At 41.6% G+C, this 26,458-nt stretch overlaps 1 protein-coding gene across 1 annotated transcript; it reads left to right on the forward strand.

Annotated features, from left to right (window-relative positions):
• Window positions 1-10,699: 10,699 nt before the first annotated feature.
• On the forward strand, window positions 10,700-26,191 carry LOC105036286 (polyadenylation and cleavage factor homolog 4). Its single transcript, XM_010912050.4, has 7 exons — window positions 10,700-11,269; window positions 16,256-16,357; window positions 16,676-16,933; window positions 21,327-21,449; window positions 21,589-22,167; window positions 22,701-24,623; window positions 25,575-26,191. The coding sequence occupies exons 1-6, from the start codon at window positions 10,895-10,897 to the stop codon at window positions 24,618-24,620; spliced, it is 3,357 nt and encodes a 1,118-aa protein (XP_010910352.1). The 5' UTR covers window positions 10,700-10,894; the 3' UTR covers window positions 24,621-24,623; window positions 25,575-26,191.
• The last annotated feature ends 267 nt before the right edge of the window (window positions 26,192-26,458 follow it).

Here is a 26,458-nt window from a genome sequence, read left to right on the forward strand (position 1 = left end):
ATCTTCATCTACATGGCTATTCGGCCTTTGTTCTAATTCTCTAGCCGCCCTTGCAGATTGGGCACCAGCTCCTCGCCTATATCGAGGTGGTGAGCCGTGCGAGGAGGGACATCCTCCAGGTGGAGGAACGCTGTCAGACCGAGGTTGCTCGCCTCCAAGCAAAGACGGCCGAAGTAGTCGCCCTCCAGGAGGCCCTGAAAGAGAGAAACGAGCCCGGGAGGAGGAGAGGCAGACCTTGGAGGAATCGGCGAGAAAGGCGGAGGTCGAGGTCGCCAACTTGGTCGAGCAAACTCCGATCCTGATCTCGGAGGCCAAAGTCCTTGCGGTAGAGGAATTCAAGGCCTCCGCGGAGATGAGGGACCTGAAGGTCCAATTTGGCCAGGAAGCGTTCATAAAGGGGTTCGAGCTCTGCCAAGAGAAGGTGGTCAGAAAATTTCCAGAGCTCGACCTCAGCTTCCTAGGTGAGGAGTCTGAAGACGAGACCGGTCCCTCGCCAGCCGACACTGCTGTCGCAGCCCCCTTGCCGGGGACGTCGAGTTCTCCAACCCCCCCCCCGAGGTCTGAGACCTCCGATCTTGTACCTTTATTTCATCGCAATTTTTCTTTTCTGTTTGTCTTCAAAAATCATCCAATCAATAAAGTTGAATTTTTTGTTGCGGACGGCTTCTCCTCCCCCCTCCTTCTCTCTGTCTCCTTCCTGCAATGAGTCGTGCTTTGATGCTTTTACCTTCCGATGGCAGTATCCTGCAGAAGCACTCCCCCTGCCCCTGGGGGTCCCGCTGAAATCGACGGTCCAGTGGCTGAAGAAGGAAGTCCTTCACCTGACAAAGAAGTTAAAGAAGATGGAAGGCGAGCTCCGCAGATTGAGAGAAGGTCATTCTGAAGCCACCGCTGAGGCCACCCACTTTCGGAATCTTCACGTGAAGGGGATCATGGAGTATAGCCGTAGGAAGGCGGACTTCGCGAAGGACTTGAGGAATGCAAGAAGAGCGCCAGCGACCGAATTTGGGCCCAGGCCGCCAGGATCAGCGCCCTCAAGGTGGAACTGTCAGCTGCGAAGGGGAAGATCGGCCAGCTGGAAGGAAATTCATCCCGGCTCTTGGCTCGGGTCGACGGTGACCAAGAGTGGTCGAAGAAGGTCTCCGACCTTCAGCAGCAACTTCAGGATGCCGAGGTGAGCCACGACGTGCATCGGGCTAGCTGGCGCAGGCAGGTGGAAGAATATAAAGGGAGGTTCAGGGCGGCGGCCGACGAAGTCGTCCGTCTCCAGAGGCAGCTGGCTAGCAGGGCACAGCTTACTTCCGCCTGAGATTCTGATGAGCTCCAAGCCCTAAGAGGCACCGTTGAGGAGATTTCTGTCTCCCTCGGGGAAAAGACAGCTGAGCTGCAACAACTGAAGATCCAACTGGCATACGAGCAGCGGGCCGTCGCGGACGCGGAGGCGGAATCCTAGGTCTTGAGGAAGAGGCATCGAGAGGCGGAGGCCGAGAGCCAGCGACTTCGTCGGGCACTCCAGGATGCGCTGCAGAAAAGGAGAGAGCTAGAAGAAGAAATTGAGAATCTAAGGCAGTCCTGGTTAAGGGATGGAGTAGATAATTCTAGGTCGGAGGGAGCAGGGCCTCCTTAGAGCTCTTTTCGTCTTTCTGTCTTTTCATGTATTTACTTCCCTTTTTGTCGTTTTGCCTTTCTTTCCTTGGCCTTCTGGGCTTTGTAGCGTGTATATCGGAAATGGAATGAAAAGGGCATTTTGTGTTACCTCGTCCGCGCGTTGCACTAAATTGCCGTCCGCCGAACTTTTCTTGTCATTTGACTTGTCTGATGTAGACGTCGTTGGGGGGGCGCCCGATCGTCGATGTGTTAGCTCGCCTTTCTCGTCGTACATGGCCGCAAGCCCGAGCTTGGCCGTCTGGGCTCCGCATTATTTCGGGGATGTCGTTGTCTTCCTAACCGGTGTCGAAAGTCTTTTTAGAGGCTGGGGGTGTTCGGTAGGAACTCCCCGTTTCAGTTGGGACGAAGTCCTTTAGGTCTTTTGGTGCGGTTCATCCTTCATCTGTTCCCATCGTAGTTCGTCATCCTTCCTTTTTAATTTTTCTCCTCTTCTCAGAGTGAGGGCCCTCCTCCCGCTTTTCGCGGGGTTGCATAGAAGCGAGGAGGTGCCGTTGAGGGGCTTTTTCCTTTCATCCGATCTTGTTGGGCGGTCGGGTTTCGCCGCCATCAGCCCTTGCTGCAGAAGTCGCGGGTGGAGCCCAACTCCCGTAGGAGTCCGGGTGGGGTCTTCCTTGGCATCGTGTATGGAGCCCGACTCCCGTAGGAGTCCGGGTGGAGTCTTCCTTGGTGTCGTGGACGGAGCCCGGCTCCCGTAGGAGTCCGGGCCTTCCACTTTGCTCGAGCCAGGGCGAGGTTCTCCTCCCGTTCCCGCTTGGCTGTGGGGACGCGTTAGGGCATTGTAAGGCCTCTCCCCCCATCCGGTCTAAAAGAACCGGGCCTTTGACTTTGCTCATGTCAGGACGAGGTTCTCCTCCTGTTCCTGACATGGCTGTGGGGGCACATTAGGGCGTTGTAAGGCTTCTCCCCCCATCCGGTCTAAAAGAACCGGGCCTTTGACTTTGCTCATGTCAGGATGAGGTTTTCCTCCTGTTCCTGACATGACTGTGGGGGCACATTAGGGCGTTGTAAGGCCTCTCCCCCCATCCGGTCTAAAAGAACTGGGCCTTTGACTTTGCTCATGTCAGGACGAGGTTCTCCTCCTGTTCCTGACATGGCTGTGGGGGCATATTAGGGCGTTGTAAGGCCTCTCCCCCCATCCGGTCTAAAAGAACCGGGCCTTTGACTTTGCTCATGTCAGGACGAGATTCTCCTCCTGTTCCTGACATGGCTATGGGGGCACATTAGGGCGCTGTAAGGCCTCTCCCCCCATCCGATTTTGAGATAGTCGGACTTTCATTTTAGGTATGTTAGGACGGGGTTCTCCCCCGTTCCTAACATAACTTTGTTTCAAGCGTTTGGAGGGGTCATATCCAGTCATAACAAATCCACGCCAGATGGGAAGAGTACATCAAGTAGAAAGAAATTTAGATTCAAGGTGAAATCGTAAGTGATACATTTACAGATTTTTCGAGTTCCACGGTCGCGGGTGGTCTGCTCCTCCTTGAGGCCCTCCGGTGATGGAGTCGATGGTTCTGATGGGAGGCCGGTCCCCGGGTTGCTCCTCCCTTCTTGGCGGTTCAGGCTGCGGAAGGGCCCTTAGCCGATCTCCTCTACCCTCAGGCCTGCGTCGGATGAACCTGTCGAGTCGACCTCACCGAATGAGCTCCTCGATCTCGTCCTGGAGCTGGATGCATTTCTCTGTGTCGTGGCTGTGGTCGCGGTGCTAGAGGCAGAACTTGTTGGGGTTGTACTTCTCGGGGTGTGTGCGTATCCTCTCCAGCCTAAGGAGCTGCTCCCTGACCTCCATCAATACCTGGACCTTCGAGGCGTTGAGGGGGGCGTAGTTGCGGAATCTCCCTGGTGGGGAACCCCGTCGAACCTCGTGATCCGGGTTTCTCTGCCTGTGCGCCCGGGGTGGAGTATGGGCGCGCTTATGCCCAGGAGGGGATCGAGAACACAGCCGGGCTTCCTTTGACCTTTTTTCAATTGCGGGCTTACTCGAGTCTCCCGCTTGCCGCTCCCTCGCCGTCTCTTCATCCTTCATTTTGAAGGCTTCTTCCGCTCGGGCGTATCTTTTGGCCCGGGCCAGTAAATCAGCAAAATCTCTGGGATACTTCTTCTCCAGAGAGAACAAAAGATCATTCTTCTGAAGGCCCCCCTTCAGGGCGGCCATTGCGACTGATTGGTCCAAGTTTCGGACCTCCAGCGCCGCGATGTTGAAGTGGTTGATGTAGGCCCGAATGGACTCCCCTTCCCTCTGCTTGATGTTGATGAGGGACTCCGAACCCTTTCGGGGGCGCCGGCTGCTGACAAAATGGGCCACAAATTGGTGGCTCATTTGATCGAAGGAAAAGATGGTACCCGATTTCAAAGCCGAGTATCAGTTCCTTGTCGCTCCCTTCAAGGTGGATGAGAAGGCCCGGCATAGAATGGCATCAGGAGCACCGTGAAGCAGCATCATCGTCCGGAAGGCCTCCAGATGATCAATCAGGTCCGAAGTCCTGTCGTAGCTTTCGAACTGGGGAAGCTTGAAGTTTGGCGGGATCGGTTCCTGCATGATCATTTGGGAAAAGGGAGGGTCAGTACAAATATCCTCACCATAAGTGGGAGGCGCATGGCAGAGTTCTTCGATCCGTCGGTTCATCTCCTGGAGCCTCCGGTCCAGGAAATCCTCTCGACTTCGAGTCTCGAGGGTCCTCTGGCAGAATGGGGGCAGGGATCTTCCAGGGGTGGAGTTGTGGTCTGATTGAGGGCTCTCTACCCTCGGGTTCATTTTCCCAGGAAGGACGGGGCGGCTGGCCCAGGTGGCCCGCCCCGCCGTCGGATTCTGGTGTTCCGGGGATGCCCTTTTCGGGCGTACCGATGCCTGTAGCTGCTGCTGCTGCATAGCTTGTACAGCTTCGGTGAGGCCTCTGACCTGCTGCGCCAGTAGGTCAAACTGCTCCACGCCGACCGCCGCCGCCGGAGGAGGAGGAGGAGGTTGAGAAACAAGAGGGGAGGCCAAAGCCTGAGACTGGCCGTGGAGGCCGTGGACCGTCGCGTGGACGCCTTGCGAGGAGGCATCAAGTATGGATCCCGTGGGGGAATAAGGAGTGGGTGTCGGAGGAGACGATCGGGGGCGGCTCCGTTAAACGCTCCTTCAAGAACAAGGGTACTGCGAAGACACAGGTCCCTTCCTCTAGCGCCAATCCTGTTGGTGCAAAAATTCGTTCGCGCCGGAGAAGCTGGAGTCGAGGAAGTCGCGGTCGCCGCGGGACCTGCAAAGGAAGTCTAAACCGGAGGTGAGGTTGCTCCGACAAGACCCTCCGACGCTCAAGTCAGTTCTCTGCCTCAACAAGAATGGAGTGCTCGAACGAAGAATTTAGCAGAGTTTTTAGATGAAAGATGAGAGCTTATTGAATAACGTATCTGGAGCCCCCTTTTATAGGCGGAGGGGGCAGTAGCCTGACAGCGACATCTGTAACCGTCTGGCAGTGGGCTGCCTAGGGTCAGGCGGAGTTTGCTGCGAAGAGTAGTGGAGTGGACCCGTGGCTATCACCGGGGTGTGCCACGTGGAGTTTGTCGCGGGGAGTGGAGCGGCGTCTGTTGTCGCGACTTGCCAGCGGATGGGAGAATCGCGTGGTATCCGTCGCAGGAAGTGGAGCAGGATCATGGCCGTTATTGTGGCCTACCAGGGAGTAGTGGAGCTGCGCGAGATCCGTCGTAGGAAGTGGAGTAGTGCTGTGACCATGATTGCGGCCTGTCAGGGAGTGATGGAGCTGCGCAGAATTCGCCGCAGGAAGTGGAGCAGGATCGTGGCCGTTATTGTGGCCTGCCAGGGAGTGCAGATCCGTCGGCTGAAGTTCGGCAGTGGTCGGAGCTGATGACGGAGTCTGGCTCCCGTAGGAGTCCGGGCGGAGTCCCCTTGCGGTTGGAGTCATGGGCGGAGCCCGGCTCCCGTGGGAGTCCGGGCGAAGTCCTCTCGGAGTTGAAGTCGCGGGCGGAGCCCGGCTCCTGTAGGAGTCCGGGCGGAGTCCCCTGCAATCAAAATCAGGTGCGAAGTCCAGCTCCCGTAGGAGTCCGGACGGATCTTACCGGCAGTCGAAGTTGGCGACGAAGCCCGGCTCCCGTGGGAGTCCGGGTGGGGTCCCCCTTGAGGTCGGAGTCGTGGGCGGAGTCCAGCTCCCGTGGGAGTCCGAACGGAGTCCTCTTGGAGTTGAAGTCGCGGGCGGAGCCCGGCTCCCGTAGGAGTCCGGGCGGAGTCCCCTGCAATCAAAATCAGGTGCGAAGTCCGGCTCCCGTAAGAGTCCGGGCGGAGTCTACTTGCAGTTGAAGTTGTCGGCGGAGTCCGGCTCCCGTAGGAGTCCGGACGAAGTCTGTCTACAGCCCGTTGGAGTCGAGGATGAAGCCTGGCTCCCGTAGGAGTCCGGGCGGAGTCTTCCTGCAATTAAAGTTAAACACGATGTCCGGCTCCCGTAGGAGTCCGGACAAGGCTAACCGGCAGTTGATGTTGAGGACGGAGCCCGGCTCCCGTAGGAGTTCGGACGGAGTCTACTTGCGGTTGAAGTTGTCGGCGGAGTCTGGCTCCCGTAGGAGTCTGGACGAAGTCTGTCTACAGCCGTTGGAGTCGAGGACGAAGCCCAGCTCCCATAGGAGTCCGGGCGGAGTCTTCCTGCAATTAAAGTCAAAGGTGAAGTCCGGCTCCCGTAGGAGTCCGGACAAGGCTTACCAGCAGTTGATGTTGAGGACGGAGCCCGGCTCCCGTAGGAGTTCGGGCGGAGTCTACTTGCGGTTGAAGTTGTCGGCAGAGTCCGGCTCCCGTAGGAGTCCGGACGAAGTCTGTCTGCAGCCGTTGGAGTCGAGGACGAAGTCCGACTCCCGTAGGAGTCCGGGCGGAGTCTTCCTGCAATTAAAGTCAAAGGCGAAGTCCGGCTCCCGTAGGAGTCCGGACAAGGCTAACCGGCAGTTGATGTTGAGGACGGAGCCCGACTCCCGTAGGAGTTCGGGCGGAGTCTACTTGCGGTTGAAGTTGTCGGCGGAGTCCGGCTCCCGTAGGAGTCCGGACGAAGTCTGTCTGCAGCCGTTGGAGTCGAGGACAAAGTCCGACTCCCGTAGGAGTCCGGGCGGAGTCTTCTTGGAGTTGATGCTGCGATCGGAGCTTGGTCCCCGTAGGAGTCTGGGCGGAGTCCTCCTTGAGCTGATTCTGCTGAGGACTTCGGCTGTGGGTATTTTATACCCAACATGTCCCAAAAGTCAATCGTCAACCTGTTGACGGTTGAGTAATCTTGTATTGTAATTGATTTGTTAATAAATAAAATATATTTGGTATTTTCATTATAAGTTTTTATCTTCTAATAAACTCCATTGTTGTGATGAAGTCCTTAAGACTATTTAGGTTCGATAAAGAGAGGATTTATCGATTAGTCCTTAAAACTGTTCACGATCAAATGATAGGCTGTTAATAAGGACGACAGCTTCTATCGAGCATAGATCGTTGTAGGCCATATGGGTTGGTTGTTCTCTTAATCAAGGAGTGTGGAGACACTAGTATGGCATATAGAGAAATATAAGGGTACATCATCATTGAACGTGACCAACTCCAGAGCATTCTGCTGTTAAGAATGTCTCTGATGGGATATAGGTATAAGTGTCCCTTAGACCTGAGATCGCCTCAGTGACTTGCAAGCACCTCACTGTGCTTTGGTACTGGACTAACTGAATTTCTAATTCAGTGATGGAAGACTTCTAGGCACAGTCAAATACTTGCGAAGTAGGAGTGTGATCGAGATGGAATTGGCCACTTCAAGAGTTGGAGAAGAATAAGTCGCTGTATTTCAATTTAGCAAAATCTTGACCAGGATAGTCCATCAGATGGATTTGACATTTTGAAATACAATGTGGACAACCTGATCAGAGTTGACAGTGGAACTCTGAGGTATCCTATGAGCATTTTGATCAAAAGGATGAATTATATGGAGACTATATCCGCATGGATTCTAAGGATATTGTTCTACACATTCGACCTATCCAGTTGTTGGGTACCATTGCTAGATAGTCATTTTGATTGGTACAGAAATTTATTTCTGTGCTACCGACTTTGATTTGGACCTATGAGATTACACACATTAGAGTTCACGATCCGATCGGATGGTTGATCAATGATTAAGAATCGTTCTAGGGTTAAACGATCAATACGATTGATATTTAACCTAGTGCAAGTGTTGCAGGAGGATCGATTAGCAATTCGATTGCTAATTGGCTTAATTTGATTAAGCCAATGGACTGAGATTAAGTCTAATTGAATTTGATTTAATTAGATTTAGTTTGGGATTGATTGGATCAAGTCCAATTGGTTTTTTTGGATAAGCCAAATGTATGGAAAAACTAGTCCTAGTTCAATTAGGACTTGGGTCAACCTAATTTTTAATTTGATTAAAAAATTAAATCAGATTTAAATCTAATTTAATCTGATTAAATTAGGTTCTTAATTGGGTTAAGACCTATTTTAATTAGGTTAATTTGATTTTGATTTGATTTGGTTTGAGAAACCAAATTTGAACAAGTCATAGATTGAATCCTAGTAAGACTAGAATTCCACCTTGCGCCATCTTAGCCCCCCACGTCCACTCTCTCTTATTTTGTGTGACAAAATCTTCTCTCCTAGGCTTTCACGCATGCCCAAAGATTTCCTCTCTTTCTCTTTTACATGGAATGTGGTTGTGGACCAAGTCAAAGTAGGAATTGGTTTGAATTTCAAATTCTATGAGATAGAATTTTAGGAAACCAAAACTCTTTCCTTATGGCACTGATTTTATCCAGATTTTTTTTTGAAATTTTCATGGCTTTTATGGCACATATCGTGCACCCTTTAGTGGTCCATGGCAGAAAAAGAAGGAGGAGGCACCCAAGAGTTGGGCTTCACTTGTCTTGTCCTGTTTGAATTTTTCTTGACTAGGTATTTGACCTAGACAAGGATTCTTCATATCTCGTTATTTAAAACAAATTTTTTTTAAAATTTTTGTGGATTATAGAGCATTGAGAGACCTTTGGGGCCTGTGAAAATCAGAGAGAAAGAGTGTTGGGGCGTGGAGATATAATTGACATAAAACTATGTGTCTGGGTTAGAGCAAAGAGAAGAAGAAGAGGGTCTTCTTGTAGGGTTGCTTTGTTCACCTCTTCTCTTCTTCCATCTGTGAGTTTTTTGAGAGTGTCTCACATCTAAAACTCCTTCTCCTACTTCTCATCTTTGGAAGAGTTCAAATCAAGAAGAAGGAGGCATCTGATCGACCATCGAAGAAGGATTAGTATAGTACTAGCATACTGTGCTGATTTTCTGGACCAAGACTTTTGATCATGATTCGTGGGCTTGTGTGGATGACTCCTAGAGGTCAGACGCATGTGCGGCTCGCAATATCATTCTCAAGTCCGAATCAGCAAAGTTAGAACGTCTAACTTGCAAGGTAATAGATCTGATCTATTATATTTTACATACATTAGATGTAGTATAGAAACATGTTGATATGATCAACATGTAGTTCTTGCTCTTTATATTTTAATTTCTAATTTAATGCCATGTAATAATCATGTAATAGGATCTTAGATCTAGGGATTCTCTGATTTTATAAGATAAATTTTGATTTATTTTAGTCTTTCACTATCTGATCTTGAAAAAGTTTCAAGATCTAACCCTGAAATCCTAGATCTGGTTCCAACATGATCACTATCCTCCATGACGATCCTACCATCAAAAGCATTTAGAAATTAACCACTAATGATGTATGTCTCAATTTTTCAACATCTTGAGAATATATAAAATCATCTTAGTTAATTTCTAGGACAAATCATGGACACATATGACATGATTGGTTATAAAGACTGTCCGTCAAGTACAAAAACATGTCCTAAAAAAATTTATGCGTCAACCAAGATTAGCTTCTAAGACGTACATCTAACAATATCATGATGAGATACTTTGGATGCTTGAGGAAAGTTCTCTATAAGTATGCAATAGTTGCCGCAATCTCTGACTTCTAATTTCGTATCGGGGGTATGACACTTGTGTTGAAAGCATCACCCATCGAGATACGATTTTAGTGAGTTGGATAATCTTCTCTTTTAGTTATATGAAATTCTTTTAACTCATTATTTATATAGAAATAGCAACCATACTTGCCTTTATCCTTGGATGTACTTCAAGTATGAATATTTCTTCTCATATTGCATCTATATGCAATCCAAGAGGAGGAGTGAATTGGATTTACAAAATTTTTAATAATTATGTGCAATTAAAAACATAGCTTATAAAGAGTTTGAGCAATCAAATGTGATAGATATATAGATGTAAGCTTTAAAAAAATAATAAGTAAGGTGAGTAAATGAACAACATATCAAATATAAAAATTTATGATGATTCAATATCAAATTCTATACATATATTTATTTTTCAAAATATTATTTTTAATAATTTGACTATAATCTCTCTAAGACTATACATAATTTGATTATTTTCTTTAAACTTACTATCAAATTCAGTTGATTTTTAATAGAATCAACCCCAACGTATCATTCCTGTTGCAATTACTATTACCTTTATCTCCATTACTATATTTTGTTTTCAAAAATAATTAATTATATCAAAAATATTTATATTTTTAAAATAATATAATATATATTTTTTTAATTTTTTTTTTTTTTTGACCTGTTATACAGCCCGAAGAAGGCGGCTGTCAAGCCGCGGGCCTCACGAAGGAGGCTGTTCCTACCATTTTTTTTTTTGCATTTCATCTCTCCGCAGAAAAATAAAACGACGGTGCAACTGTAAATTAGACATAATTTAGTGGTGATTAAGTTTGTAGCTTGTGCATAAGTTACATTTTCGTTCATTTCCGGAAACCTCCTCCTTGGTTTTCTTTTCATAATTAATTTTCATTCTTGCCCTCCTCCTGTTATTCCCAACTCCCCTATTTAAACTGACACCAAACTTCCTCCGAATTACGCATAATACCCCGTCTCTCGCACCCTTTCAAAAGCCCCTCCCATCCCATACTCTCAGACTCTCTCTCTCTCTCTGTGTCTGAGCATTCTCCGGGTTTCCTTGTTCTCTACGAGAACCACTCTCGTCTCGTACAATAGCGTTTTTTCTTCTTTTCTAATTTCTAAATCTTCTGGTATCTATTTCTATTTTTGGAGATCGCGCCGCTAAGCTCTCGCGATCCTCGCTTGCTCTTCGGGAATTAGGGTTAGGGTTCCGGGATCTTTCTGCGGGGGCATGCAGATGGAGAGCTCCCGCAGATCCGCCACGGACCGCTCCCGAGAGCCGGGCTTGAAGAGACCTCGATTAGTGGAGGATGACCGCGGCTTCTCCACCAGCCGAGACCGTCCGTTCCCACCGCCGAAGGCCGGCAGCCAGCCGCTGGCCCCGAGGCTGAGGGCGGGCAGCGAGAGGGAGATGGTGGAAAGGGAGGACGCGCCGAGGGGAGAATCTTATCAGCAGCAGCAAGAGCTCGTGGCGCAGTACAAGACCGCGCTGGCCGAACTGACGTTCAATTCAAAGCCTATCATCACGAATCTAACCATCATCGCAGGAGAGAATCGCCATGCTGCTAAGGAAATCGCGGCCACTATCTGTGCCAATGTTCTCGAGGTGATCTGATTTGCTTCAACTCATGTAAATTAAAGATATATGTATGTATGTATGTATCTATCTATCTATGTATCTTTACTTTTTTTCTGTAAATATTGATTAGAAAACAACAATCTTGGATACTTCTATGTGGTGCCTCGGTACATAGTTCCACTGGTGAAGTAGCAAGTATTGAGATCAAACAGAAGTTTGCCTACAAAGGCCGAGGGGAAATTTATGGTTTTTAGATGGTTGACCTCACAGATGCTGATACATGTTTCTTACCAATGATCTATCAATCTCTGGTGTCATAGACGGAGGCTGGATACTTGCATATTGCATTCACATTGATTGGCTACTGATTGTGAGCTTGGAGAAATGCTACTTTCAAATCAGAAACTTTCTGGACTGAATTATTTTAGGTGCCATTGTGATAGTGGGATTTGCCATCTAGGCTTCTTACGGTTTGCCATCTAGGCTAGTTGATTAATGGAACACTAAGCCAGTGCAAACCAACAATCTCTTTTTAAAGAGGATGAACTTTCATGCATGAACATTCTCATTATGTGTGATTGAATGTTAGGAATAACATGCAATTTCTAACACTCAGGCTTTATAAGCTATCAAGGTATCGAAGAGTTTTGCTGTGAGATAGAAATTCAATCAGACTTGTACTGTTAGTTTGTCTTTTAGCAAGGCATGGAGAATTTATGGGTGTGTTCTGAGTGATTTACATGGAAGGTTTCTCAAAAGTCTTTTATTTAGCCATGGCTCGATTGTTGTTCGTTTATTGTATCTTCCTCATCTTTGTTTCTTGAATAAATGGGATATAGTTTGCTGAATGTGGTTACGGACCTACTGTTTTCATTTGGTTCATTAGTTTGTCTAATTTTTCATGTCAAGAGTCCATTTGGTTTTCTACAATTATCTTTTTCTTCAATTGGCTCATAGTTTTTGTATTCTTGCTTTATATGTTCAACAAGTGTATTTTATGGAATTTATTCCTACATGCAGTCAAGTATCTAAAGAGCAGTCATGCAGACTGCTAGAGACTGCATGACGCTCATGTGATATGAGGCTGCATATGTGAAAATGTGTTAGTTGGTTTCAGAAAATAATGAATGTGAATTGATAAAATAAATAAAGATAAGCAAAAATTAGAAATACATAATTAAAAGTTCAGAAAAATAGAAATGATTGAGAATGTACGTATCCATACTTATTTAAGATCCTATATTAGTGTAATATGACATGTTGACCAAAAAACAATAATAACAATGGCCACCTACAGACTATGTTAAAGTTTCAGCTATACCAATGCTCGAAGACATCTAGCTATGAATATATGAAGAACAATCAAAATACAAGCTAAAAAGATTGGTGGCATATAGCTAAGTTTAAAGTACCTTTGTTTCATAAAGTTGAGCTCCTGAATTTACAAGACATTGCATATGTAGATGCTAGGAAAAAAGGGAATGCTTGCTAATTCTATCAGCATCAAAAGAGCAGGTAGGTGATCTGCTGGTGCCATTTAGAGGTAAAGGGTTGTAGGCCTAGTGGGGCTTTTTTTGGGGGGGATGAAATTTGGTATTTTTCTGTTATGCTTGTCAGGATGTCTTGGGATGATTATAATTTTAGTATAAAAGTAAATATGGTTAAGCATTTGATGACTAATCCATGTAAAGTATAACCTGCTCTGGAGTTTCTTTACTAGGTTGTCCTTTTAAATGATGATTTTATTCTTTTTCGGTACAAAAACTGTCATGACTTCAATTTTTAATATAATCATGTCTTTTTCCTTTTGTCTTCCATTACCTCTTCTTTTTTAAGTAATCATATTCATCTCAAGTTGTTACTAATTTCAATTCAATGGTTTAACTTCTAACTACTATGCTTGTGTAAGAGAAAAGAAACAACAGCTGTTTTTGTAACTTTTAATAATACATAGATATTTGTTTTGTAAGCTGAAAACATTGGTAGCAACTCGAAATATGTTTACTTGTAGTTTTCAATAGCCCTTTTGCCCTTCAGCTTAATTTAATTTGGTTTAGTGGCAAAGGAGCAATTATGATTTAAATCATTCTGATGGAAAGTTAGCCTTGAAATATATTCATACATATGAAATTCACTAACACCGTCAGTTGAAGTTTTAATTTTGCTGTGCATGAATGTGTTTATATTAAATTTTTGTTCTTCTATGCCACTTAATCATGGCATGCCACATGCCAAAACTTTGTTCTAGACATCAAGGAATTTCATAATTGCACTCTGTTCATATTATTGCATGTAAACATGCTTTTTCTCTTTATAGTTTGTTTTAGAAATCTAGGAACTTACAATGCATGCAATTGCTAGAAATAGTGCATTTATATTTGTTAGGTATAGAAAAGTGAATATTACCTCACCTTTACCTGTGCCTTGATGGACTAGGGTTTTGGAAGTCCGGCTTGAATGTCTGCCTTATCATTATAATAGATTTATCCATCTTAATGATTTGGACATCTCACTTGAATAAGTAAGAGAGGAAAAAGATTAGGTATAGGTTTTGGAAAATCACTTTATCAATGTGAACCTAGTGCATGATTGGCTGTTTAGCCATTCATTCTATATTTTCATAGCTTGTGATTTGATTCACTAGCCGCACACATTGGACTCACCATACTACCTTATTTGTATTGTACTGTCATCTTTCCATATATAATGCAAGAACCTGGAGTCTAGCCATTTGAATATGGACTAGAGCATTCCACAAACCCCTATTTATAAGTTGAGGTCCACCATATGCCCATTTATGACACAAACTCTCAACTTCCTTTATCAATGGCTTAGGGATGGAACATGAAACTAGAGTTTCTCTTGGCATGCATCTCATTTCCCTTATTCAATACATGCTTAGGCCTGCACCCCCCCCCCCGCAACCCCCTCCTTTTTTTAGGATAGGCAAAATGGGAACACGTGAAAGTTATCTCACCAGGTTTTGTGGGTGTAAACCTTGTTTGCTATTTGAGGGAGAATAATCCCATATGATAATTGCAGTAATCTTGCTTGAGCATTGGGATGTAGACTGGAAATAACATAATGCTGTTTGGATGTTATTTGGGGATAAAGGTACCTATTTTAGAAATTGGACAAGTTTTATCAATGTATTGGTGAATTTTTTGAATATTAACTGTAGTTAAATTGTAATAATCTAATATATTATATTATTAATATTTGAGTAATATTTGTATAGCTATAATGTAATACTAAAAAACTGATATGGTATATACAATGGACCAAGGATGACATAATAATATTATAATTTATTGCAATATTTATGAATTATTTTTACATTATATAAGTATTAGTTATCAATTAATGGTTGTATATGATAATATAATATTAAAACATGACATACAATATCTTCGGCCATGTATCATATAATAATAATACAATTTATTTCTGTAGGTGATAACTTATTTTATGTTATTATCTACAATTAAAAGAATAGCAATATATCATGTCATGGTACAGTTTCTCTTATTCCTCTTCACATTGGGAACATCAGGGAATAAAAAAGACCATGAACACTTGTTAAAAACAGAAAAAGGAAAGATTATATAATATTAATTTTCAATTAATATTTACATGGTAAAAGGTGAGAAGTTAATGAGGGCAGTAATGGTCATTTATCCAATTAATTGCAGGGATAAAGAGCTCAGTTTACACCACTTAGACCAGGGTTTTGGCCTGCAGGGGACCTTAGGTATGGGTATAGCCGGTCTAATGGGTTAAGAGAGCATTGACCAAGAAAATGTGGATAGGCATATCACACCCAACAGCTTGAGGTGTTTGCTACTTATATTGGGGATAAACCATATATGCTGGTTCCAAGTGGCTTCCGCACATTTTTTCTCAATAAATGGCTTAGGAAGTGAAATAACTTCATAACTAAATGGGGGAATACATTTATTTACTAAAAATAATCATTATCGGTTACAATGATCATGGTGTTCTCCTTCTTGTTGAATAAGCTGTGCACATCATGCACAAAGCTCTCACTAATTACTCACACCTCTGTTATTATGGCATAAAACTATTTGGGCATCTATCCATGAAGCTGGTGAGTCCATAACTTGGATGAACGGCATGCAAATTCCATTATAACTACACTTTTCCTTTAGAAAGTACCCACTCGCTTCCAGGCAACAGTCACTTTTAATAAATGATTATTACAAGAGCACATGAACCGAAAGAGGGAGTATGTTTCTCAGATCTACAGCAAATAATCTTGATTGATGGCAGATTCATCAACTTTTTCAGTAAAAGACATGCATTATATGTGCCAATATCTAGTTGTACATAAATAGTCCTGTTTCATTTCATGCCTCAAGGGATTGTCCATCCATTATTCAAATTGTATAGATGTGAACCACCATGTCTATCAATTTAAGTTGCCCTGAGATGAGGCTCTATGCTGTAAATGTCATCTTGTTTAAATGTTGAGGCTTAGTAGCATTGGAGAGAAGAGGAAAGGGGCAAGAATGTAAGATAATTTAGTAATGGATTTTCTATTGGTTGAAAAGTGGCTAAACTCAATGCTGTTCACTGTTTTCTTTTTCATCTTTCACAAATTTGATCCATATACTCAGTCCTTATGCTACCCTTAACAATGGATCTTATTTTTCCTTCCAACTACTATAGTTGTTCCTTTTGTTGTTGGGAAATGATACATTGTTCTTCTGCACCTTATCAAAGTGGTAAACGCCTTAGTACTAGGAGCAGAAAAAATGGTTAGTTCAATGAGCCTGCCATTCTCTACAATCTTTACATGCCTTTATTTTATTGTTGAAAAGTTTATTAATTGCTTTTGTTTGGGATGCCCTGTTCAGTACTTCAAGTTGCCTGTGGAGTTTATCATTGAGCTAAATTTGCTGTTTTTCATGCTGCTAGGAATCTGCCCAAAATTCCAATTTTCTGTGTTTCTCTTGGATGATCTAGTTATGATGCTTTACTGTTGATTTGCAGGTTCCCAGTGAACAGAAGTTGCCATCCCTTTATCTCCTTGATAGTATTGTGAAGAATATTGGAAGAGAGTACATTAAATATTTTGCTGCAAGATTACCTGAGGTAGATTATTTCATTGATCCATGAACTCAGTAAAATCTAATACATTGATTACTGGCAGTTTAATATATTGGAGGCCATCTCTATGCTAGGAGGTTTCCTTCCACTGCATTGGGATGTGATTTCTCTATTGTAAACTGAAAAATTTAGGTCAATTTGTTAAAACATAAAGGGCATTTAAACTTCTCTATTGTGTTTCTGTTACTCCTTCCAATGACTAGTTTTTCTCAAATTTTGTATATTACCTGTGAGTGTCTGAAACAATGTAACTACTACATTTTTGTGTAGAATCTAGTTTTAATGATGCTTGTTATTTTATAGGTATTTTGCAGGGCCTATAAACATGTTGATTCTTCTGTACATCCTAGTATGCGACATCTTTTTGGAACATGGAAAGGAGTCTTTCCCTCTGCTATGCTTCATATAATTGAGAATGAACTTGGCTTCTCAGCTGTCGTGAATGGTTCATCTGGATCTGCATCATCGAGGCCTGATTCTCAGACACAGCGTCCGCCCTACAGCATTCATGTGAATCCAAAATATTTAGAAGCAAGACAGCGTCTTCAACAGTCAACTAGCGTAAGCAAATTACTCTAGGTTCTTAAATATAGTGTTCATTTTTAACTTCATACGTGGAATATTGATTCCATGCTATTATAGTATTCTATTCATTTTTTATGCTATACTCTAGTTGACCGCACAAAGTCACTGCATGATCTTTTGAACTAGCATAAACAGTGGAAAGTTGAAACCAAAGTAAATATCTTTACAGCGGCATTGCAGATAAGTTTTCCACATGATTTTTATGGTGTTTTCAGTTGGTTTTCTTGGCTGAAGTAGAAACTAGGATGCTCCATAATGAGAAGGAACGAGTAAGTGGATATTTTGTTGGATTATTGTGAAGGAATTAAAGTCCAAAAAAGCTGGGATAAAAATAGTGTTGCAACTGTGCTGGGTTGGGAGAGGGCAAGCATGACCTAGACATGGAGTCATCCACTAACTGGTTTTGACTGGGTATTAGATCCATCTGGTCATTTGGGCCAGATTGTGTCAAGCACAACCTGAACCCAACCTAATGCATCAGGGTCTACGTTGGGTCAATTCTAGATTTGGGTCCAATTCAAGATAAAAAGTACACTAATTATATATTTTGAAGGAAGTTTAATAAAGACATGGGTAGCAAGTGAAAAAATAAAGAGGGGTGTTAATGTGGATCTATATCATTCATGTTGTCAAGGAGAATAAGATCCAAAATTGATTGAACCATCACCCTACTAACGAATAACCTTAGTACCCAATCTACAAACTTAAGCATGGCAGTATATTAAGGAATTTCAAAGCCATGAGTTTTAGAGTTGAGTTGGATCGGGCTGGATTGGGTGATCTAATGTTGGAACTGTTTTTTGACTCATGATCTAATGTTTGAACTGTTTCAGACTCAATTAGTGCATGGGTCAGTGGGTCTGGGTCAGGTAGGAAAACATATGACCGATAGCGGATCCACTCTTTTACAAGGTCACTTTTTTGCCCTCCACCCAACCCATGGGTCCAAAAAACTTGTTCAAATAAGGCCTTATCTGGTTGAGTTTATGGATTGATTCGACCCATTTTAAGTCCTAATGCAAAGGGTTATAGGGAGCAAACGTAGTCATCTTCATATGAGAATGATGATCTTCTTTGTTATCAGATCTGATCAGTCCTAATGCAAAGGGTTATAGGGAGCGGAAGTAGTCATCTTTATATGAGAATGATGATCTTCTTTGTTATCAGATCTGATCAGAAAGGAAATTTCTAGAGGGTGTTTTTGTAGAACTTATCTAGGAATGCATTCTACAAAATTTGTCGAAAAATTTAAAACTGATTGCGAGATGGTCTGGGAACAAAGGATACTATGGACAAAGGGACAACTTTGCTTATTGGATACATAATTCAATCATTTATCGGAAACTTGAGTCTTCCGTAAGAAGAAGGAAATAAAACAATTAACAAGTTTATATCATCCCATTTGCAAAATCTAATGATAATAAACTACAACTCCGCATGTGGAATGAACGTGTAAATGTAATTCTCTTTGGCAAAATGTTCAAATGTAGATAGTTGAGCTCTCTTTGTTTTTCTCTCTCTCTCTTTTGTATTTTTTCTCCCGGTAAGTTTGCTAGTTTGATAAGAGTCTCTTTCTTTAACTTATCCCAAAGATCCCAAAACTTGGGAGAGTCTCTCTCTCTCTCTCTCTCTCTCTCTCGCTTTCTAGTGTGCGAGATGTGTGCCTCTTCATCTTTTTCATAGCATTGTATATCCTTTTTTTTGGTGGGGAAGGGGCCAAGAATGAGACTTCAAGTTTCAAGGTGGAGATGGTTTAGACCTCATTTGGGATTATTGTTGGTAGCAAAGTTTTCGTTAGCTTTTGTTAGTAGTGCTTTTAATAAAAAGTTGTTTACTGTTTGGTAACTATATTTTTGAAGTTTTGTAGAACTTTAGGATTTGTTTGGTAACCAAACTGAGAAAGTGCTTTTAATATGGGAAAATGACAATAAAGGGTATTTTTTAGTGTTTTCAATTTCTTAACTCTTTGTACTATCAAGAACTGTAACCGTAAAGTATTCTTAATTTACAAATTATTTATTTTAAATATTGTAATATTAGAATAGTATTAATATTATAATATAATAGTATAATATTGGAGAAATATAATAATGTCATTAAATATGATTGTTAAGATATACTAATGATAGTAATGATAATAATGTAGTATTGTCATGATATTGGTATACTATACTATAATATAATATAATAAATATAATATAATATTGTATATTTTATTAAAATAAAATAATAGAATATAACATAATGTATCTATTATTACTTAATAATAGTATATATGAATGTGATACTATTATTTTAGCATAATATAATATAATAAATATAATATAATAATTATAATATAATATTATGTAATATAATATTTTATATTTTATCAAATTAAAACAATAATATGATATAACATCATGTATATTATTATTAGTTAATAATTATAATACAGTATTTTGATATAAAGTATTACAACAACTATTATTACATATTATTATACTATTGCATAGTATATTATTATAGTATTATATTAATATTATATTATAATATTATTTTCATATTAATATTATTGTAAAGTATTGCTAATCTATAATTTTATATTTTATTTTAATCTAGATATTATAATAAATAATATAATTATTTTTCTAAACAATGCAATAACAACAAAGTTCAGAGATATGGTCAATTTCTCGATAGGCTTCAGAAAGTGCTTTTGTGAAGAAGCTCCAAATCGGAGCTTTTGCCAAGTAGAGGTTTTTACTACTTTAGGGAGGATCCGAAAGCTGTTTCAGGTTTTTATCAAACACCCATATATCATCCATAAGTGCTTTTAGGCTCCAAAAAGTGCTTTTATCCCTCCAAAAGCAAATCCAGAATGGTCCTTATAGCTTTTTCTATTATATAATGAGATGTATATTCATGATTAGAGTTGGACGTTAAAGTAAATCCTGATTGATACATCTAGCCCATCATTGTAGGTTAGTTTGTGATGAAAACATTTTGTATTCTAGATGCTGCAATAAATTTTGACAGGTATGTTGATTTCTTTACATGGTAGCGCTTGTGGGATGTACTGAAAATTTGCCACATGTTAGATCTCAGAATCAGAATTATTAGAATTTTCTTCTTTGCACAGATCCATTATCCCCAGGAAGAAATATTCACCTGTTTTTTAAGGTCTGCAAAATTTATTTCCTTAAGCTATATCTTCTGAGATATAAGAGGCTTCCTAAGACTTGATACTCAAATAAAGTGTTTGAGGACTTTGTTTTTCCTTTCATTAGTTCAAACACATTGTACCCTTTATTGCATTCTTTAATATGTAGGACCATTGGTGAACTTTTAAGTTCTGCATTGAGGCCTGCTTGCACTTTGTTTCTGTTTGCCCAATCAACTGTGGAGAGATTAACCCATTTGGACTTCCAATATCTTTTACCTATCAAACCTGTTTAGTCCATCAATGGGGTTATTGGACTTCTGTGTTCTGGTAAGTTGCCCTTGTTTATGAGCATCAAATACTGCTAAAATTTTTTGTTTAATGGTTGAACATAACAATTATAACATAAAAGTAAAGCATTGTAGGTCATAGTTTATTAGAATTCTTAACCTGTGTTGCAGGATGAAAGGGTATTTTAAATTGTTTAACCTGAGCTTATGAGGGCAGATCTCTCTCAAAAAATGAGTGCAGAACTCAGTATAGGCAAGCTGATTTATTGGGTTCAAGTCTTATTTAATATGGTTATGGTTAATAGAGAATTAATTTTTTGCCACTGTATGTTACCATATTTTACTTAGTATAAATAAAGTATTACATCTATTGCACTCCTGATATTTTGTGGAAGTGCATTTAGATAATTTATGGTCCACACTACATGCAAAAGCAGATAATGGAAATCTTGCTACAGGATAGTGATGTCTGGTGCCTAATGAAACCAAATCTTTGTAAAAATGTGGGCTCATGTGCATGATACATGTGCTGAATGGAGGAGGAACAGCAAGCTTTGACTGATATGTTTGGAGTCGACTTCTTCAATCTTTCTTTGCTTTTTGTTCCTATTAAATGGCTGTATCTGTTAGCAATGCAAGCTGGTGATGTGACTAGGATAGTGCTCAATGGCTCTAGTTATGGTTATGATTTTAAGAAAGGTGAAAAGTAGCTTCAAAAATAGATTCATTTATGTTTCTGAATTCCATTGCTTAACCTTTTATTAAAGTGAATGTCTTAACCAAAATTCAAGGGGTGGTGCTTTCTGCAATACAGATCAAATGATGTGATGGAACTTTGAACTAATTGTAATTTGATCCATGAGGTCATCACTTTTCTTTTCTTTGCTCTTCATATAATTTTTTTTTTTTTAACATTCTATTGGTTTATTTAATGAAGGCAAAGGAAATAATCAATGATGACATCAGTGGTGCGGTTAATTCCATTGATGCAGAGAGGTCTGACAAAGCAGCAATTATTGGAAGCACAAGGCAATGGAATAATGTGCCTAACAGAATGCCTGTATGCAGTTTCTTCCCTGGTTCGGTTCTTTTCATATATCATTCATGAATCTGTTGCTTGAATAAAACTCACTTTGTAGCTTAAATTATGCAGTGTTTCCAGTTTAAAACTGTTAATCTGAGATTGAGTTTGATTGCAGAATATGTGGCCTCAAAGGGAACTGATAAACAACCCCATTCATGAGAGAAAAGAATTCAGAGGTCATGAGTTTTCTTCTGATATTACGCGGCAGTCGGATCTTGGAGTTGGAAGGGTAAGTGAGAGGCTTAAAGAGCGAGATGTACTTGACAAACCATATCATGGTGCTCGCATAAATGCTTCTGAAATGCGCATCAGCAGAAGCAATGGCTTTGATGCTAATCATGCTTATGGAGTATACCGAGCATCTGGATCTGCACGTGTAGATGGTCAGCTGCCTTCAGTTCACCTGAACAATATTGATAGAAGTATCCAACTAACATCTAAGAACTGGAAGAATTCCGAGGAGGAAGAGTATATGTGGGATGACATGAATTCCGGAGCAATTGATTCTGAAAGTACTGATAACCTAATAAAAGGCGGGTGGAGTACTAATGATGCAAATAAACCTGCATGTTTGCAGAAAGTCAAGTGGATGCCTCCAGAGCCCGAGCATCTGGGCTCTTATTTGAACAAAATTGACTCTTTATCTCAATTGAGGAAGACCTCTGGACAGGAAGGCAGAGTTCCACCACTTAAGGTATTTATCTCTTTAACATCTTTGTTCATTTATTCTTAGTAGCTGACCTTAATACTGTATGCTTGGGTGTTCATCTGTGTGTGGCAAGAGAACTGCTGAAATTTATCCTTCTTGTGTGTAAGTGGGTGGAGTGCAAAACGATCCACAATTTGTGTATGATGCCGTGGCCACTAATGGATCTTGGGGCAAAATGGCTGGGTCAGTTATTCTGAGTGTGCATTTATGTGATCTCATATCTTAATATGACTATGCAGTTTGTTAAGAAGAATTGATTGTGCCATTCATTTAAACTAGAGTAAATTAAAACAGAAAGATCTAGAGTTGTACAGAGTTGTTTCTGCATGTCTATCTGTACTAGTCCCCAGATCAGCACAACTAACAAACTTTGAATGGAGAAAGTGAGCCTAAACATTTTTATTCTCACTAATAGTGGCAGATAGGTATCATAATGGTACCTCCACTTCTTAACTAGTTTGGTGTTATTACAGAATACTGCTGAAATCTGGAGGCTGATTGACATTCTCTTCATGCAGGAACCTGAAGAGCTTCCACAGCCCCATACCAAGCATGATGCTGAGTCAAGAGTAGGTGTGGGAACTTCAGCAGATGCACTATACATGGGGCGAGATGCTTTGGAGCATCCTACCTCCATTTGGGCCTCACATGAGGTTTCACCCTCAATGATTGGAGTGAATCATACAAGCTCAAGAATTTCTAGTCAGTCCGAAGGACAGCCTATTTCTTTTAGTGGTGGTTTATCTATGAGCATGGGTTCATCTTTAGTTTCAGGATCAAGTGGAATGCTTGGGCAGCAAAGACAGCAACTGTTGCAGCCTCCATCATCATCTGCACATTCACCTCCATCTTCTGCAGTCCTTCAACATCAGAAATCACAAAGTTCAATGGATCATGATCTTCTTCGATCTAATTCCTTCTTTCCCATGGGTCAAAAACCTACACGTGTTCCAGATCAGTTGAGTCAAGTCCTACAGGCATCAGTAACTCAGGATTCTTTTCCTATTTCAGGCCAAAATCATACTCAGCATTCTAATACTTCACTGAACTCACAGCTACCCTCATCACATCCTTCTCAACACCTGCAAAGCTTGTCTGCTTCTGCTTCAGCACCTTTTGGTCAGCTTAGGCATCACCTTCCCTTCTTGCAGCAATCAGGGTCTAGTCTATCAGTGCAAGAGACACAAACACAGTCTCAAACTTCCCATCAGACCAAGAAATCACCACCTCTACCCCAGAGTTTTGGATCTCATCAGATAGAACTTTCTGGAACAAACAATTCAAATAATCCTGCTGTTGAACTCAGTGGCCAACCTAGCACAACTAATTTATTGGCTGCTATTATGAACAGTGGACTTGTACCAAACAATACGATGAGTAATTTCCAGAACCCGAACATACAGCCTCCCCTACCTAGCGGACCTCCTCCTAGTCTAGTTGCAACATCATCTGTTCCTTCTGTCGCTTCCTCTTCAATATCACTACCATTGTCCCATGGCAATATATCAACTCTTGTGCCACCCTCTACGGGACTCATTCTTCCTCCCCTACCACCTGGGCCTCCACCTCCCTCATCCTTGGTGCGTACCACCAAAGAGACCTCCAACATAGCTAGTCTCACTACGAATCCACTTTCATGTCTTCTGAGCTCATTAGTTGAAAAGGGTTTGATATCCTCACCAGCAACAGATTTACCAGCTGCAACTTCAGTTCAGCTGCCCAATGAACTGGCAAATCAGAGTAGTGGCTTTGCTAACAGCATCTCAAAGTGTGAACTTTCAACCGTAGGTAGTTCAATCATTCCTTCAGTAGCAGCAAAAGGGCCTTCTGCCACTGAATCAGATGCTCCAACAAGTTCTGCATTGGTACAATCCACTACAAGATTGAACGACCTTTTAGGCATTGAGTTCACGCCAGAGATCATACGCAAATTTCATCCTGATGTGATCAGTAGCCTCTTTGATGACCTAGAGCATCGGTGCAACATATGTGGCCTAAGATTCAGACTTAAAGAGCAATTCCATGGTCACTTCGATTGGCATGGCTCAAAGAAGTCTGAACTGAGCTGTTTCAACAGAGTTTCTCGAAAGTGGTATGTGAATTTGAGTAGTTGGCTCTCTGGATGTGTGGGACCACAAGCTGGGCCAGTGGAGTCAACAATTTCTCTGGATGAGATTGTCCCAATGGATGAGCAATACGAGCCAGCAGTTCCTGCAGATGAAAGCCAATGCATATGTGCATTATGCGGAGAACCATTTGAAGATGTTTATTCTACTGAAAGGGATGAATGGATGTACAAAGGAACAGTGTATTTGAATCTACCAAATGAGCAAAGTGACATGGAAAAAATGGATGAGTCTGCTGGACAGGTTCCTATTGTGCATGCCAGCTGTATATCAAGAAGCTCAGCTGATAGCATGGAGGCTGCAAAAGACTAGGCGGTATAACCCTATACATCATTTGGCATGTTTTTTGGTTTTTGTGTCATCACCTCTCAATCATCCATTGGTACACTATCCTTGCATGCATATCCATTGGTTTTAGAACTTCTATATTGATTGTTTTTGCTCAAGTTAAATTATGCTACATAACATAGCTTTGTATGCATTACTGTTGCTTTGATGCTTTTACTGGCTAGTATTTTAGATGTTTCTGGTGGCTAATAGAATTTTTTTTTTTTTAATTCTTTTACTTTATAGTTTTCTTCTAGGTGCTTTAATTAACAAAATACCTTGCATACAACATAGGATTGGGGGCCATGAATTCTTGATGATGATGTAGAACTGAATGGAAAATTCTTGGGTTGTCTGCCTTCTGATTGCTATCTTTGACCGTGAAATGAAGAATGCTCAACTATGTAAAGCTTATCAACTCTTGGGGTTATCTGGAAATCTATAGCTTTTAGTAATTCGAATTAATTTCCTAGTTCAACCATGTTTTTAGTAAATGGAATAGGTATGTTAATCATGGTCCACTCAAGTGCTGTTGGCATGGGAGATGCTAGCTAGTGACTGGAATCGCATGTGCCATGAGTTTGCCAAAACTACAAAAGAGTTAAAATTATAAGGATGTAAGAGCTCTTATGTCACAGTGTTGCTGGTCTCGAACCATATCAAACCAGGATGGGTCGATATGGGTTGGTACTGCTTGATGCTGTCTTGCCTGTTACCTGGTACTAATACAGTGATGGGTGCTGGTACTAGCCTAGCACTTGTAACCATGATCACAATTATGATTTTTACTGGTTATTTGGACTTGGAAACAAGGAAGCTGATTTTCAAAGTGCATTGGTTTGAATCAGTAACAATGTCTGTGAAGTGGTTGTTATTATTCCTGAAAAGTGAAGTATTCAAAATACTGAGGTATTTTCTTGTTCTTGCTATCTCCTGCAGTGCTGGACAGATATCGATATTCCAAAACCAAAAGAAAAAGATTGTATCAATTTTTGTGCTGCAGTTCCGGGCATTGCTGGGACGGAGTTGCTCGACATATTACATGTGCGTGCCATCAGGGCTTTTTTTGTTTGTGCGTGAGAGCGAGAAACAGATCTCCTTTTATTCCTTCTATGTTCTCTCGTTGTCTTGTAGTCTTAAAAGAAATGGATAATAAATAGGCCAGCTTTGTTTTCTTCCCTTGTATAATGTTGCTTGTACGTGGTTTCCACCTGTTGTCGTGGTTTCGTCTAAATAGGCTGTGCATTTCACTTCAGACTCAGGTGGAGCAAAAGAAAGAGAACCGCAGTAAGGCTATGAATAATCTAGCTTTCAAGTTCGATTCACCATGTTCTTTGGCTGCATGTCTCTTAATGGTGTAACTACTTCAGCACTGGTGCGAGGTGACTCGCAAGCTTCCCGTAATTTTCTTCGTCTTCGCTCAAGATTGCCTTTTGTTAGAGGGACGCGATGTAAACTTTTTTCCTGCATAAACTGTACTCATATTGTTATCTCACAGGTACTGCATGTATCCTGTCATATTAATATAATTCATTTGGATCGAGTTTGTTTTGGCTTGTTGGTTGCGCATGGTAATTGCATGTCAGAATTCTTGCTATAAAGTGGGACAATGGTCGCTATATATATATATATATATATATATATATATGATATGTTAATATCATATTCATGACCATTTTGCTCAAACGAATTTTTTTCTTTTCTTTTATTTCCAACAAAAGGAAAAAAAATTATGCGCGGCCTAAATTATATTTCTGTGGTGGTTGCTTCTGCTGCTACTGTTGATAGTTCCAATGCCATATAAACAAGCATTATAGACCGTA

This window comes from Elaeis guineensis, chromosome 8 (assembly GCF_000442705.2).
Source record: "Elaeis guineensis isolate ETL-2024a chromosome 8, EG11, whole genome shotgun sequence".
Taxonomy (NCBI): domain Eukaryota; kingdom Viridiplantae; phylum Streptophyta; class Magnoliopsida; order Arecales; family Arecaceae; genus Elaeis; species Elaeis guineensis.

What these genes read in the sequence shown, in the direction of transcription:
- LOC105036286 (XM_010912050.4), top strand. Translation starts at nt 10,895, where the DNA reads ATGCAGATGGAGAGCTCCCGCAGATCCGCCACGGACCGCTCCCGAGAG. An exon ending in TCTGTGCCAATGTTCTCGAG is followed by an intron (nt 11,270 to 16,255) that starts GTGATCTGATTT and finishes GTTGATTTGCAG; the next exon opens with GTTCCCAGTGAACAGAAGTT. An exon ending in ATGTGCCTAACAGAATGCCT is followed by an intron (nt 21,450 to 21,588) that starts GTATGCAGTTTC and finishes GTTTGATTGCAG; the next exon opens with AATATGTGGCCTCAAAGGGA.